This window comes from Hakea prostrata, chromosome 4 (assembly GCF_041222555.1).
Source record: "Hakea prostrata isolate BN-2017 chromosome 4, UWA_Hpros_2, whole genome shotgun sequence".
Lineage (NCBI taxonomy): Eukaryota > Viridiplantae > Streptophyta > Magnoliopsida > Proteales > Proteaceae > Hakea > Hakea prostrata.
The window spans coordinates 30,149,233-30,164,802 of NC_142603.1; the positions used below are offsets into that span (position 1 = coordinate 30,149,233).

The window sequence follows — 15,570 nt, forward strand, 5'->3', positions numbered from 1 at the left end:
ATAAACTGAATAAAAGTAGTAAGCATCAACAAAAGTGTGAATCTAAGGGGTCTTTCAACAGACCATTATTGCCCAAAAAAAATTTCAGTTCCCAGGAAGGTTGCTGCATGATGTCAAATGTAATATTAAAAGCATTTTTTTTGGGTACAGTTTTAAAAGCATTATTGCAATACAAGGTAATTCAAAAGGTTGTGGTTGCTCTACATCTTGATGGTCTTCTTTTTGCAATTTTCATAAAGTTCAATAATATTTTTTCCACATTTTCCAGAAATTGATTGACATATTGAAACCTAGTTAGAGTTTCTGTTTCATTTCACATAAAACCTCAAACGTTTCATAAAAGAAACTTCTTCAAGTTATGTTCAAACTCTGAACACTTTACATTATATCAGAAGCCATCAAAAGGACTAGTGCTGGAACACTCAACTCTTGCTGTGGATAGAGGTAGGAAGGTTATTTATAGACCTAGATGGGACCATGAACTTTGAAAGACAAACTCAAACACTAAGTCAAAACCTAATTCATCTCAAAAGTAGAGCCAATCTATTTAGCCTAAATTTTACCAAAATTTCAGTTCTTCTAAACCAACACAACTGATTAATTAACACTTCACTAAAATTTCTAGTTCAATAAAACCTCAAGGAAGGAGAGGGAAAAAAGAAACCGTAAAATGACAGGTCACAGAAGGCCATCTAAACTCTAGCTAAACTTGTCGAGTCAATCAGAAACTTGGTGGGGTTGAAGTACCCCGAAGTCTACTTTCAAAATACAGAACTTCAGGATATTTTGGAGGAAGCTGATTTACATGTAATTTTTTAACCATGCTAGCTCAGACAACACCTGTTACAGCCAGTCAAGCGACATGGTTGTTTTATGCTTTCCCTCTTTGGAGTTTGGACTCAAATTCTAGGTGGGAATTCATTTGTCAAGCTGCCACTTGAAATGTTGGGTTTTGGAGCTTCGAATAAATGTTAGTAAGTTTTGCAAGATGACTGACTCATTTTTCATTAAAAGATTTGTTATGCCTTTCTAGCTTCAATAGGAATTGCTGTCAGTAGGTGTTTGAGTTTATTAATTAAAGTTGTTTCGAAAATTTACTGGTAGGATTGGGGTTTAGACCCTTCCTAGTCCTACATGATCAAAATCAGTCAGTAAGACATCACTAGCCATAACCCACTCACCCAGAATGTGTAATATTAATTCAACAGTAATTGTGGACCAGATCGTTGGACCAAGAGTCAGAAGTGAGAGAGAGATCACAGGATCAAATAATTTCAACCAGTCAATAGTAACTTGAGATTGACCTTAGCCTTGTTTTGGTTACCAAGTTCAACCAATTGGTGTCCCATCCAAGAGATCACTTATCATTGGATGACTCAAATGTAAGAGCTACCTATTGAATTATCAAGAATTATCAATACATGTGGGAGAACATCCCTGATTTGCATTAGAGTAAACGCACGCACCAACAAGGATATGGCCTCCTACTGTTAGTTGTGGATAGGAGAAAAGTGTTGCAAGACCCTAGCATAACTCCTAAACAAGTTTGGCTTGAGGATTAGCTTTGCACAGGAACCAAATTGATTTGTTGACTTGACCAACAAGCTGGCTCAACATATAGCCCAGCTATAAGCAGAGAATCTAAGCCACCAGAAACTACCCAGCCCAGACATGGAACTGGTGTGATGCTAATTGTGGTTGCAATAATTATGCAGATTAACGTACAGGAAAGTAAAGCCTGAGACAGTTTCTAGAACATACACATTAATCAATCCAAAAAAACTGCACAAGCTAACATTTACTGAAGGAAAGAAGCCATGAACTTGATTGATCATCTTCATTTCTCTTCTTCTTCTATTATATTTTTTTTTGGGGGGGGGGGTTGTTGGTATTGATTTAGTAAATAAACAGAAACTTACTTTCAAAGCGACAGTTAACATGACTATAGTTTTTTAATTATCCTACCCAAAATGGCAGAGAAGGCAACAAATTTAGTTTATAAGCCTAAGAAATATAGTTAATAAGAGTAAATCATGCATGCAAACCTATTGACACTACTATCAATAAACCATGTGACTACATAAGTACCTCTTAGAAATTCTATAGCTCCATCCAGCACAAGGTTTAACAGCTGGTCATATCCTTTCAAAATTCCTGTCACTGTAAGACCAAGATCATATAGAGCAACAATGATAAACCATAGCAATTTCGGAATATTTGCCTAAGAATGATGAAAAGGGTTTAAGAATGCCTAATAAGGACCCTCATGTTAGTTTAAAGATTAAAGAGAACCTAAATATAAATGCAATGAGGGAATCCTCATCTTTCAATATGATGATTCAGCAATAAAGGTTCTCTCCATATCCTACATCTTCTGCAACACAGTATCCACTGCTCACCTACAACAACTACTGCTACTACTTCATCATCAACAACTTCACAACTATAGATCAACAAAGTCAAGGTGCCCAAGATCTTTAAATTAAAACTTAAGCTTTAGTCTTTAAAAAATGAACCCTGATGGGATCGAACCATCATAACCTGGATAATAACTAGGTGCTCTTCAAGTTGAGCTAAGGATTCACCTAAAAAACAAACATGTTAGATCCATCCAAAAAAAAAGAATGTAATAAAAACCTTGGATTGCATGTCATGTCCAACTCGAGTTTCTAAATCAGCACAAGCATTAAACACGACAAATATATGGAATTAAATATGAAAAAACAATGACCATTAAATAGAGTATCAATACAAATGTAATGAAGCATGAAGATGCTATCCTAACAAATCAATATTAATAAAAGTCAAAGTCTTGCACTAGAAGAAGTCATAGATTTAGATCTTCTAGCAGTCAAAGTCTTGCACTAGAAGAAGTCATAGATATTGACCAGAATATAGAAAGTCTTAGGAACAATAGATTGAGTTTATTAAACCAAGAAGAGTTGTATGCTCGGAATGGTTTTCTTAAAGATTCTGGCTTAGTAAGAGCTTACCAAGAACAACCCATGAATGTCACTGGAAGCCAAACTGGAGTAATCCAGGTTCTATCCGATGAAACATTGGGGAAGTTAAGATTAAACAAGAAGATGAACTTGTTACATCTTGGTGTCATAGTTATTGGCATCAAAGGACTAACAAGAAAGAATTTAGGTACCAAAGTGTTGGTAGCCCTGACAGATGACGGATGGCAAAATCCCGCAGAATCAATTATAGTCAGTACATAAGTAGATATGAATAACAATATAGGATTGTTCTATATTGCTCCAGATTTTATGAAAGATATAAAGGATGCCCGTCAGATAAGATTAAAGATTATGACAAAAGGCTATGAGAGTTATGTTGGACATAACCTTTTAGTTTGCGTAGGATTTATGGGGAAAACCTCCAATAATTCTACAATTAAGTTTAACGTGCAGATAGATGATGTTATCCAAGGAATAGCATCAAAACATATAGCTTTACAAAAACCAGCCATGATTGATCCAATAAGATTAGCAGGATTAGAATGGGATGTCACACAACTCATCCACCAAAAGGATAATAAGGTAATTACTCCAACAGAGAATACCTTATACCAAGATTCGCAAGGTAATACTTTGCTTAGATTCCATAATTATTTAGAAACTCAACAAAGAGTATCTACAGATAGAAGAGATGAAGATAGTAGTAGCATAAGATCAGAATTTGAGTAGACTTTGATGGACAGAGAAACCAGAAAACTCTGTGAAATTAGAGAAAGAGCTATAAAAAGAAGAGATGAAAGAATGAGGTTGATGGCAGAAGATGTTCTCAGAAGACGAGGAATCATATTTGAAGATAATACCTATACAGAAGCTGCTGAGATTGAATCCAAATTTTTGGCAAAAATAGATGATGAGCCTACCGAAAAAGATGAGATAAGGTCAATCCTTGAATCGACCAATGACAGCATAAGAATTAGAATGGATAAGCAGGATGAAGATTTGAACCAGATTCCTTCTGATTTGGAAGATGTTGGTGAAGAATTAGACAAAGAAAATTTTGTAGGAATGAATATGCAAGAGCTCCATATGACCCTAGTAAGCCATATGGACCAGGTAATTCAGATATGAGGTTTGGAGACAGACCTAGATTAAAGATAGCTGGACCCCAGTAGAAGGTGACCCTGCAAAAGATAATGTGTGTATACGAATCACACATATAATTACAAAATTAGTTGAAGAATGTACTTTTATACAGATACAAAGACAGTTTCAAAGTACAGATTTTGGATTTTGTAAAGATATTTTCACCACACAAGCATTTGGTGAAAGAAATCAAGATCACAAACCAAGGAGAAAACCTAGATACTTCCAAGCACCTAGGAAACCTCAGATAGGTTATTATGAAAGACCTAGAAAAAGATCCTACCAGGAAAGGAGAAATTGGTATTTAAGAAGATCCACTAGGAGGAAGCCCTTCTTAGATCCCCAGAAACATGCTAGGAGATATAACCCAAATAGGAATTATAAGACTAGATTGGCATGTTATAATTGTGGAGATACCAGCCATCTGGTAAAAGAATGTCCCAAATTAGTCAATACAGATAGCAAAAGAGCAATGGTGGTACAAAATACCAATGAATGCTTGATTGCAGTAGATCAGGAGATGTCAGATCAAGAATCAGTATATAGTGTTATATCAGTAGAAATACCAGATATCCAAGAAGAAGATACTGAACCATACCCAGATTTGATTAACCAGTTGGTTAACCCTACAGATTTGTATATCAGGATGGTTAAGAACCAATGTGAAAAAGATAAACATCTGTGGAAACACAAAGGTGGAAGATACCATATTGCTTGTTCAGGTTGTAGAAAATACCCTGGATTAGACCTAAGATACCAATGCAGAAATTGCCTTGACGAAAGATGTGTTTTTTGCCTAGATAATTCAGTAATACTTGTTGAAGAAAGGGAAAGTAAAATTACTATCCCGGAATTACAAGAAAAAAGAGATTCCACTAAGTTAGAACTTTTACAAGATGAGTTAGCAATTATCAATGCTAAAATAGATGAAGATCCAGACCCTGATATCAGATGGTTTTCTGAGGTAGCTTTACATCCTCGAAAATCCACAAAATATAGCTTAGGATATGACATATTTATCCCATATGATTGTATCCTAGAACCCCAGAAGTTAACTATCATTGATACATTCGTCACTTATGCAATCAGTAATAAGTTCGGAATGATAATCAAAGATAGATCTTATTACGCATCACAAGGTTTGCAAATCCTTGGAGGTGTGTTAGATGCAGATTATACAGATTCCATAAAGATTTGTATGATGAACCACAATAACAAAGAGATAGTTATCTCCGAAGGAGAAAAGATTGCCCAGATCATAATTGTACCAAATTATGGTATTGGCCCTGAAATTAAGAGGAAAGGAGGTTTTGGTTCTACCAATCAACCAAGTACCTCAGCTCAGATTTCCGAAGAAGTACAGATACCCCTTTGCCAAACAAAAGATGATTTGAAATCTATTGAGGTAGAATGTCAAGTCAAAGTTGGCACTAAGATAGTTTCTTTAACCGGAATAATAGATACGGGTTGTACCATTAGTACATTGAATCCTAAATGGTTCAATGATCCTAAGTTTTTAGTAGATATACCACCCACTATCAGTAGAGGAATAGATGGTATACCCCATACAATAGATAAGATGCTGAAAAATCCATTAATTAGTTTTAAAACTAATTGTGGCCAAAGTCAGTGGTTCCAGATGGGTAAAGTTTGTCCAAGACCAACTCCGTGGGATAACCTCCTAATAGGACTAAACTTTATTTTAAGCTTTAATGGTGCCTTACAAATTAACAAGCACTATGTTCAGATTAATAGACAGAGTATTATGATTCCCACTCTTCCCTACTCCAGCCCTCAAAGTAGCGAGCGAAACGTGGTGGATAAGATAAGAAAAATTCCTGATCCTGATTGCAAATGCAAAATACCAGGTTCTTGTAAGATTGCCTTAGATATTGAAGAAGATGAAAATTTTGAGTTCAGAATAGAACAAGAATTATTAGAAGAAGAATACGAGTTTAATTCTTGTTATGAGATTGAAACAGATTATTTGGATTTTAGAAGATTTGAATCTAATTTTCATGAACTTACAATTCAAAAGGTTCTAGAAAAACTAGAAACATCAAAGATTATACAGGATAAAAATCCCTTAAAATTCTGGCATATAGATAAGCCAATGATTGAGCTAAAGATAAAAAATCAGGATATGAGGATTATTACAGGAAACCCTAAGTATAATCCCAAAGATGATGAAGAGTTCGATATGCACCTTAAAGAGCTCAAAGAACTTAGATTAGTACAAGATTCAAATAGCCCCCATAGGTCAGCTGCTTTCATTGTAATGAAAGAATCAGAGAAGAAAAGAGGTAAAAGTAGAATGGTGATAAACTACAAAAGATTGAATGACAATACTGAAGATGATGCATACAATATCCCAAGCAGAGATTTCCTTGTCTCACTAATAGACAAAGCAAAGATATTCAAAGAAGTTTGATCTTAAATCAAGCTTCCACCAGATAAAGGTCCACAAAGATTCAATTCCATGGACTCGCTTTTACAATAAGCGAGAGGACATTACGAATGGAACGTAATGCCTTTTGGACTAAAGAATGCCCCTTCCGTGTTCCAACGCAGAATGGATCGGATATTCTTAGATTACGAGAGAATTTATTGCGAGTCTATATAGATGATATTTTAGTATTTAGCGAAATGAAAAGGAACATGTTGAGCATTTGCTCACTACCTTTAGACTATTTGCTAAACATGGTCTAGTCATTTCTAAGAAAAAATTAGAGATAGCCAAAGAACAGATTAACTTTCTGGGCTTAGTCTTAGGAAAGGACCTGATATCTTTATAAGATCATATTTCGAGAAAAATCTTGGAATTCCCAGATGTCCTTGAAGGAACAACCCAGATTAAATCTTTTGTTGGCTTAGTCAACCAAGCCGAAATTTTATAAAAGATTTGGGAAAAATCTTAGGCCCCCTATATGCCAAGACTTCCACAAAAGCTGAGAAAAGATTTAACCAACAAGACATTAAGTTGGTCCAAAGAACAAAACAGCTGATTTCAAAAGTTAAACCCATGAGATATCCCAAAGATAATTATTACCATATTGTTGAAACAGATGGTTCACAAGAAGGATGGGGAGCAATACTCAAAATTAGACCAAATGAGTATTCACCTAGATCTAGTGAAGAAATCACAGATATGCCTTTGGTTTGCACCAGAACAAAAATTTGGCAAAGAATAGATTTTGAAGTTGAGTCTCGTTATTAAAGGATTAGAAGCCTTTGAACTTTTTCTTCAAAATAAAAAGATTCTTGTTAGAACTGATCGCCAAGCCATAGTCGATTTTATAAAAACTTAAATGAGAAAAAGATCTCACAAAGAAGATGGTTGATTTTTAGAGATACCATTATTAACAAAGGTTTTGATATAACCTTTGAACATATTAATGGAAAAGATAATTTTCTTGCAGGATGGATTATCCAGATCCTTATTTGGAAAATAATTTGCAGGAACTAGATTTGGTCAACTGATTCCCACCCAAAGATTCTCAAGATACGACTGGTTCCCGAGTCAAAAGATACTTCTATTGAAGAGATTATAGCTTCGTGGTTAATACCCTGAGCAAGAAAGATAAAGTTCCTCGGATGGGAAGTGCTATCTTGAAAAGGAAGCATGTACCAAAGAAGATTATGTATGGGCAGAGATATCTCTATACCATAGATGAAAGATTTCAATTCAAGGTTTTACTTGAAGTTGAAGAAGAAGATAGAACAATTTTAGATAATCTTTGGATTTCTCACCATCGAGTGTCCAAGAACCAGCAGATAAGAGCAAACGTGACTACTTCAGTTCAGTCATGAATTGCTTGAATTATCAGATGAACATGGCTTATTCCAAGTCAAAATCCAGTTATAGATATTACGTTGTGTTTAAAGGAAAGCTGCCTGGAATTTATACACAATGGTCAGATGTCTCTGTTTGCATCGAAATTTTGACAAGCCTCTTTACAAAGGCTATGTTGATTTATCTGAAGCATTGAAGGATGCCAGGAAGACTCTTGGTATAAACTTCTACAAAGACCCGAAGATTGAAAAAGTTGATCAAAAAGATTTCAAAGGAGCACTTATGGCGTGCGATGAGTGTTCTATCACAAAGATGGAGATAAGATCTCATTGAGCAATGTGAGATAAACAGGGTGTCTGCACTACGCCTTGTTGAAGAAGTAAACAGCTTAAGGCTTACGAATCGTAAGCTTGAAAGCGAGAAAGTAGAGTTAACAGCACATCTACTTCGTGCCAAAGATCTCTTAGGCATGAATGAGTCAGAGATTATGGCATCATTTGTCAGAAAGCATAAGAAAAGATCAAATGAAGATTCCAAAGATAAACCTTCTACAGATAAACAGATTGTAGAAGCTTTAGAATCTCCTATCCAGCAATATGTAAAATCAATTGATGAAATGCTGGTACAGGTCAAGAAGCTATTATCAGCGGAAGATGGTGGACCCAGTTCATCCAGTCCTACAGGATCAGATGGCTCGTAGAAGGCCCTCCAGAAGAGATGAATATAATAGAAGATCCAGAAGAATAGTCCTTGCCCAACTTGGAGATATTTCTATTCTAAGATGGGTAAACAGATATGGCCAGATACTTGGACGAAGGTTCAAGAAAAATAAGAAAGCAACCTGTTTCCTGAAAAGATATGAAAAGCAGCATGATGAGAAGGTGACCAAGAAAGCTAATAGAAGGAGCAGATCCCAAATCATGGAAATGATGGATGATCAGCCCTTGATATACAACGAGACTATTGCAGAAATCATTAGCCTCGCAGCTGAAGATTTTGAAGTGGGAACAGTAATTACCTAAAAGATTCCACTCACAACAAAGATGCCGCTGATGTCATGCTGATGTCATGTAACCACTAAATAAGAGTCATTTTTATCTTTTATTAAACTACTTTTTATAGTTTTTTGGATTCCACTTTATCTTTTGTTAAGTTATGTTGTATAAACTTTGAAGTCCATGGTCTATAAATAGGACTTCTTGTTTTAAAGAGAACATGAAGGAGAGAAGAAAGGGAGCTTGAGAGAGGAGTGAAGCTCTGTAATAGTAGCTCTGTAATAGTAACTCTTTGTAATAGATGTTTATGAAGTATCACTTTCAAATATTGCATTTGTCTTGAGAAGATCAAAGCGAAGAAAGACTGCATCTTCTTCCGTAAGTTTCTTTTTTTCAATTTCTTTAAGATATGGGCTTGTAGTAGTGTGATAATTATGTATTTCATGTCATTTGCATGCATATTCGAGGTGGATAACCGTGGAACATGCCTACAGTAGTGCCTCTGTTCTTGGTGACGACCACCACTGCATTCATGTAAGATCATCTGCATCAATAATCCCAGATGAGTAGTTTCAGTGGATAACCGAAACTAGATGTATGCTCGATGAGTACAGGTTGAAAGAGACCCAACTCCAGCGCTGTCTAGAATTGGTGAAAAACTGTTACAAAAACTGATGTTAAAAATAATCCTAAGAATTATTCGAAGTTCAGACGACTGTTTATAACCCCGTGAAATAGTCGGTGAGGTGCTTGACGGTCTGAAAGTCTGTTTAAGTCTTAAAGAATGAGTAAAGTTAAAGGACCCTATCTGATAAAGTCAAGAGGTAAAGGCTATAACAGTCAAGGACTGGGTAAAGGCCTCAGCAGAGCCGTGAAGGGCAGTAAGTGTAAGTCCCGTTGTGCCGGCGAGGTTGCAGAGGTGCCAGATGAGTCTGTTTATGGAAGCCTCTCTTGACCTAAGGAGACAAGAACCATTAGTTTGGTTGGGTTACTCCTTGAAAATTAAAATTTTTTTTTTCACTTGACTTTGCATATCATTTAGACTTTGCATTAATTCATATAGAACTCAATAAGAGTTGAGATCTGGTTGAAAGCAGACAGAAATGCATCCCTTGGCCCAAAAGGAAATGCGAGAAAGCATCCCCGCTTTGCGGTGCCACTTCCGAGCGAGCTTGGCTATAAGTCTCGGTGGGTACGATGTAAGTATGCAGGGAGCCCCGTAGGCCTTGTGTTTTGCGTCTGTTTGTCTCAGATATACTGATCAAAATACTCTGAGAGTATAGGTCATATTTGCATATAGCTTTGCATAGTTCGATCCAGCGAACTTAAAACTTTCTGGATAACCCCTATATTAATGGTATATATATATATATATATATATATATATATATATATATATATATATATATATATATATATATATATATATATATATATATATATATATATATATATATAAAAAAGAAAATAAAGAATCCCTAACATGACATATATCTATCTCTCAAGACTTCTTGTCCGCCGTATTGAACCTTCATGACCCGAGAGAATTTAAAAAAAGAACTATTGGCCTAAGGGCTTTTGTACTCGTGTACATCCATGTGATAAGACCCAAGGTCAACAGAAAAGTTGCAAATTCCTACAAAAAAAAGGGGCTTTTAGATATAATATCAGATTTTAAAGAAATTTTTATAGACAACATAAGCAAAGAAATTGTCACACATACCATGAAATCATTGAAATGGATGAAGCACATAAGTTGTTGATCCTTGTGAAGAAGCAAATGTCTGCATCTGTAAAAATGAAAACATGATATTAATATTAAAAATCTATGTTATATAAAAATAAAAAATAAAAAATCCATAAAATCTAAAGAAGAAATGAATCATGCCTGGAGAAGCGACATGAACGGTCCCTGATAGTCTTCCATAGCTTGAAGAGTGTCATGCATATTTGAAGTAGCCACTAAAGATGGTTGTTTAGATGTATCTATATCTATTTCAACTGAATGTTGACTTTCTACCTGCTCATTACACTTCACTTTTTTCTTACTTTTGTTCTTCTGACCTATATTTTCAATCCAACCCTTGTGCCGTTTTTTACTACCTTTCTGACTTTCTTTCTTCTTCAATACCAAATTTCTATTTTCGCCAAAGTTGCATCTATCTAAAGCTTCCGTGTTTGGATTATCTTCAACTAAATCTATTAGTTGTACACGTAATTGTTCTGCACATTTTTTGGCAATCTCAAAACTTTCTACTGAATTAGAGGCATGACTTGCCAACTTTACAAATGTATGGCAAAGAAACCTGTAACGCTGTGTGTGACTCAAATTAGTATCTTCTACAACTTGTTTTCCTTTATTGTCCTCCACCAACAAACTTTTTGCTCCCCGTGTCCATCTTCTTAAAATATACTTCTCAGGAATAAACTTTACTTCTAGTTTATCAAACACTTTCAAAGCATGACAACTAAGGGTGTCGATTCGGTACGGTAACGGTAATTCGGTACGGTATGGTACGGTATTGAATTTGAAAACCTCAAACCATAACTGTACCGTACCATATTTATACGGTACGGTATGGAAACGGTAATTTAAAAAACGGTACGGTATGAAAACGGTATAAAATCGGTATGAAAAAACGGCACGGTTCGGTATACGGTGCGGTTTTGTTACGGTATTGTATGGGAACAATATTTATTTTTATGATTGTTCAAGTATGGAACACGCAAAAAAACACAATGTGAATTATAATAAGCATACATCAACAGTGTCTTATACAACCACAGCCAGTGGCCCAGTGTAACAATTCATAACATCCTTCCCCACTGTTCAGATACAACATAATAAACCAAGACCATAAATAAGTGAAGTTGTACTTGGGAACTTGATCACAGATAGGCAACCAACCAGCATGGCTATTCCCTTTCTTACCCACATGGCAGCTATCGGTTTTTGTGTAAACTTGACCATTGTTGGTAGAACAATGAGGAGAAGAAGGAAGAAGAGATGGTAAGATCTAACCCAGCTGGTTTCCATTATAGTTTGTCTTGCTTCTCTGTTGCCCTCTTCTTCTTGTTTTGTCACTTGTAATGGGTTTTTTATATGGGAACAGTTCTTGCTTTTTGTAAAGTCTAGATATGTGATGGTGGAAGAAGCCACATATGCTGATATGCAATTGCTAAAGCTGCTGAAATGCTTGAGCTGAGCAACATTGCCATGATCTCCAAAAACCCATAAAAGAGCAATCATTAAATTTATCAATTATTTTCTGTCTTTGCTTGTCAACCAAGGGAGAGGGAATTCTTCTCTCAAGACTTCCAATTCATTCACTAGATTTCTGTCTATTCCATTGCCCCTTCTGACTGAGTCTACTTCAGTTTACTTGACTACAGTCCATGTCCACGTTTTCAAACAGAATAAGAAAGGGTAGTTAATAATTAATTAGATCTATAACATTTGATTAGTTACTTACCTCAAGCATTATATAATATCACTCTCTATGCTCCCAACACTGGCAGTTTTCTCTATCTTTGTGACTCTTGTCCTCTGATTCTTCGAAGTGAAGCGTGACTCTCTGAGATAAGTTTAGGGTTTAAACTTTAAAATGGATAATATCTTTACGGTATATGGTATGGTAAATGGTAATCGGTAATCGGTAAAACGGTACGGTAAACGGTATTTACCGACGGTATGACATTGTTTACCGTAACCGTACCATACCGAATTACCAAATTCGGTAACGGTAAAAACCGTACCGAATTTGAAAACGGTACGATACGGTAAGGTTTAAACGGTTCGGTGCAGTACGGTTTAACGGTTTTTTAACCAAATTGACACCCTTAATGACAACAAAGAACACCAAATGTCTCAAATTTTCTACAAGTGCATAGTATTGATTGTTCCCTATGATTGTATATAACCGTATATTTTCCTTCCATAAGGTTCCCAACTACATCTATTAAACAAATTGTGTACTTACTCAAGACACCATCTTTATTATGAAACATTGATGAACAAGCACCCAACCAGTTATATTCTTCCTCAAACTCTTCAAATATATTAGGGGTGTAAACTTTTGCTGCTTGTATCACGATTGGTGCTTTTGATTTCAACGTAGGAAATGTATTCCTTGCTAGAAATTCATCATTTAATTCATTGGCACATTTATCCTCCACTAACCTTTCAAAATGATTAAAAAATTGTACTAGATCCAAATGTGGTTTCAAATACCTCTTCAAATCAGCAGTAATACTTTCACTAAGCTGTGTGCTCCTCACACCTAAAGTGAAAGTATTTTTCGACATTGCTGCATCTTGATCAGTAAAAATGGTTATGGGTTGCTTTTGACAATTTGCTTTCAAGAATGCCTCAAACAACCATTTGAAAGACTCAACTGTTTCATCGTATAGCAGTGCAGCTCCAAATATAGTTGCACCTTTATGATGATTGAACCCCGCAAAAATACCAAATGGCCTGCATTCTTTATTAGTGCAAAATGTTGTATCAAATACAACAACATCACTAAATAATGCGTAATCAATGATCATCATTGGGTCCTCCCAAAATATGTTTGTTATTTGTTCTTCATTATCTAATTGTAAATCATGTATAAATGATGGGTTAAGCCTTGTTTGCTTTTGGAAATATGCTAACAAACTCCCAGCTTCACCATAAGCCAAATGTCGTTGGCGTTTAGTTCGAAGATAATTTTGTATATCTACCCTGGTATAACCTAGGTTTTCTCTACCCCCTGCTTGCCTACTCAAAAGATCATAATTTGCTTTGGTCCTAATACCAGAGTCATCAGCCAAACCTATTGCATGTGTAGCAACATCTGTGATTTTACGTTGAGATCGCATTAAATGAGTAGTAGCAGGTGTATGGAGCAAATAATTGTGATTATCATTAAAATCTCGACATTCATAAAGCCCATTATCCAACCTAGAAATACACATCTTTGCAGGACATTTAGTTCTAGTTTCTGGACGAGGCTTGATATACTACGGGAATACCGTGGCATATACCAAAGTATTTGCCACGGTAGCCTTTTTCCGTAGCTAAAGGAAATAGTACCCACCCTCACCAAATTCCGCCATAAATGCTTACGACGGCTTTCCAACCGACGGAAACCCGACGGAAAGTTGTCGCCGGGTAAATTCATTTGCCACGGTATCTGGGCTTTTGCCACGGTAATTTTTCGTGGCAAAAGCCCTTGTTTGTTGTAGTGGTATGGGTTCGCCATCCTGGGTTGTAGGTATTGGAATATGGATCATTGCCCAATTTAGAGACTTCTTGGGCCAAATGTGCATGCTCCTTAACAAACTCAGGGTATTGTGTAGCCAAATAGCAACCACTGACATGATGGGATAGGTTAGAACATAAAGCACATGCTTCAATTGGATTAGGTGGGGAGAAACTTTTGGGAAGTGAAGATGGGGTTTGTTGTCCTAATGACAAGAGATAATCGAATTTCTTAGATAGCAAGTCAACCTTAGCACTCGTCTCAATAGCAGGATTGATCTCATATAGACTGCTCCTTTTTGGTTGCCCAATGGCTAGAATCTCAGTCCTAGCTGCTGAAGCATGGTGTTGGGAGTTTTCACTAAGGGTCTCAAAAAGTTCCCATGCCTCATTCTCATTCTTGTGCATGAAAGTCCCACCACAAGAAGAATAAACCATTTGCCTATGTTGGTCTCTAAGGCTATCAGAAAAGCACTGAACTAATTGCCATTTAGGAACAGCATGGTGGGGGCACTTTTTAAGTAATTCTTTTAGTCTTTTCCATGCCTCATGAAATTGTTCTCCTTCTTGTTGAGAGAAACTTGTTATCGCTCTCCTAATGCTATTGGTACGGCCAATGGGGAAGAACTCTTTAAGGAACTCCTGTTGCATTTCTGCCCAATTGGAAATTTTAACATTGTCCAAAAAATGAAGCCAATGCTTAGCCTTATCTTTAAGGGAGAATGGGAAAAGAAATAACCTTAAAGCATCAACTGAGAGATTTTGAATTTTAACTGTGGAGGACATCTCTAAAAACTCATCTAAGTGCTTATAAGGCTCTTCATTGGCAAGTCCATGAAAAGATGGTAGCATTTGAATCACACTAAATTTCATCTCATATTGAGCCGCCTCTATGTTAGGCAACTTAATACAAGAAACTGGAGTATATGTCGTGGAAATGAAATGCTCACTCAAGGGCCTCATTGGAGGCTCATAGTTTGCCATGGTTCTTTGCCTTCTAAGGTTGGCCAAGGTCTCTTCTAACTCTAAGTCAAGTGGGGTCAACTCAGGGTTTAGGGATCGACGACCATGCATACACAATAAAAATAAAAAAAATAAAAAAAATTAAAAGAAAATAAGTACAGCAAAAGAGAGAGTTTAGGACGTACCTAAAGTGCAATCCACGTGATCTTCCAAACAGGAATTACAACTTTGGGATCGGAGGGATGGAGAATTTTAGAAGTTAACCTAAACAACCCAATCTAATGCAAATATTACAATTGAAATGTCTTAAGTATAATTATATCTAAGAAATAAAAGATAACAACCTAAACTAATTATCAAATCGCTACTCTTGTAGTTACCTACAAAACAAAAGAAAAAGATATTAGTTAAATAGTCAGAAAAAGATATTAGTTAAATAATCAAAAAAAATAACTAAAAACACTAAAATTA

General features: G+C 35.9%; 1 protein-coding gene and 1 non-coding gene across 2 annotated transcripts; one reads left to right on the forward strand and one right to left on the reverse strand.

Annotated features, from left to right (window-relative positions):
• Positions 1–10,624: 10,624 nt before the first annotated feature.
• On the reverse strand, positions 10,625–13,850 carry LOC149018671 (protein FAR1-RELATED SEQUENCE 5-like). Its single transcript, XM_089153941.1, has 3 exons — positions 12,875–13,850; positions 10,783–11,117; positions 10,625–10,684 (listed from the first exon to the last, which is right to left on the reverse strand). The coding sequence occupies exons 1-3, from the start codon at positions 13,848–13,850 to the stop codon at positions 10,625–10,627; spliced, it is 1,371 nt and encodes a 456-aa protein (XP_089010067.1).
• A 781-nt stretch (positions 13,851–14,631) lies between these two features.
• Positions 14,632–14,739, forward strand: LOC149018672 (small nucleolar RNA R71). The gene has a single exon (XR_016173222.1). It is a non-coding gene; the product is annotated as a small nucleolar RNA R71 (small nucleolar RNA).
• The last annotated feature ends 831 nt before the right edge of the window (positions 14,740–15,570 follow it).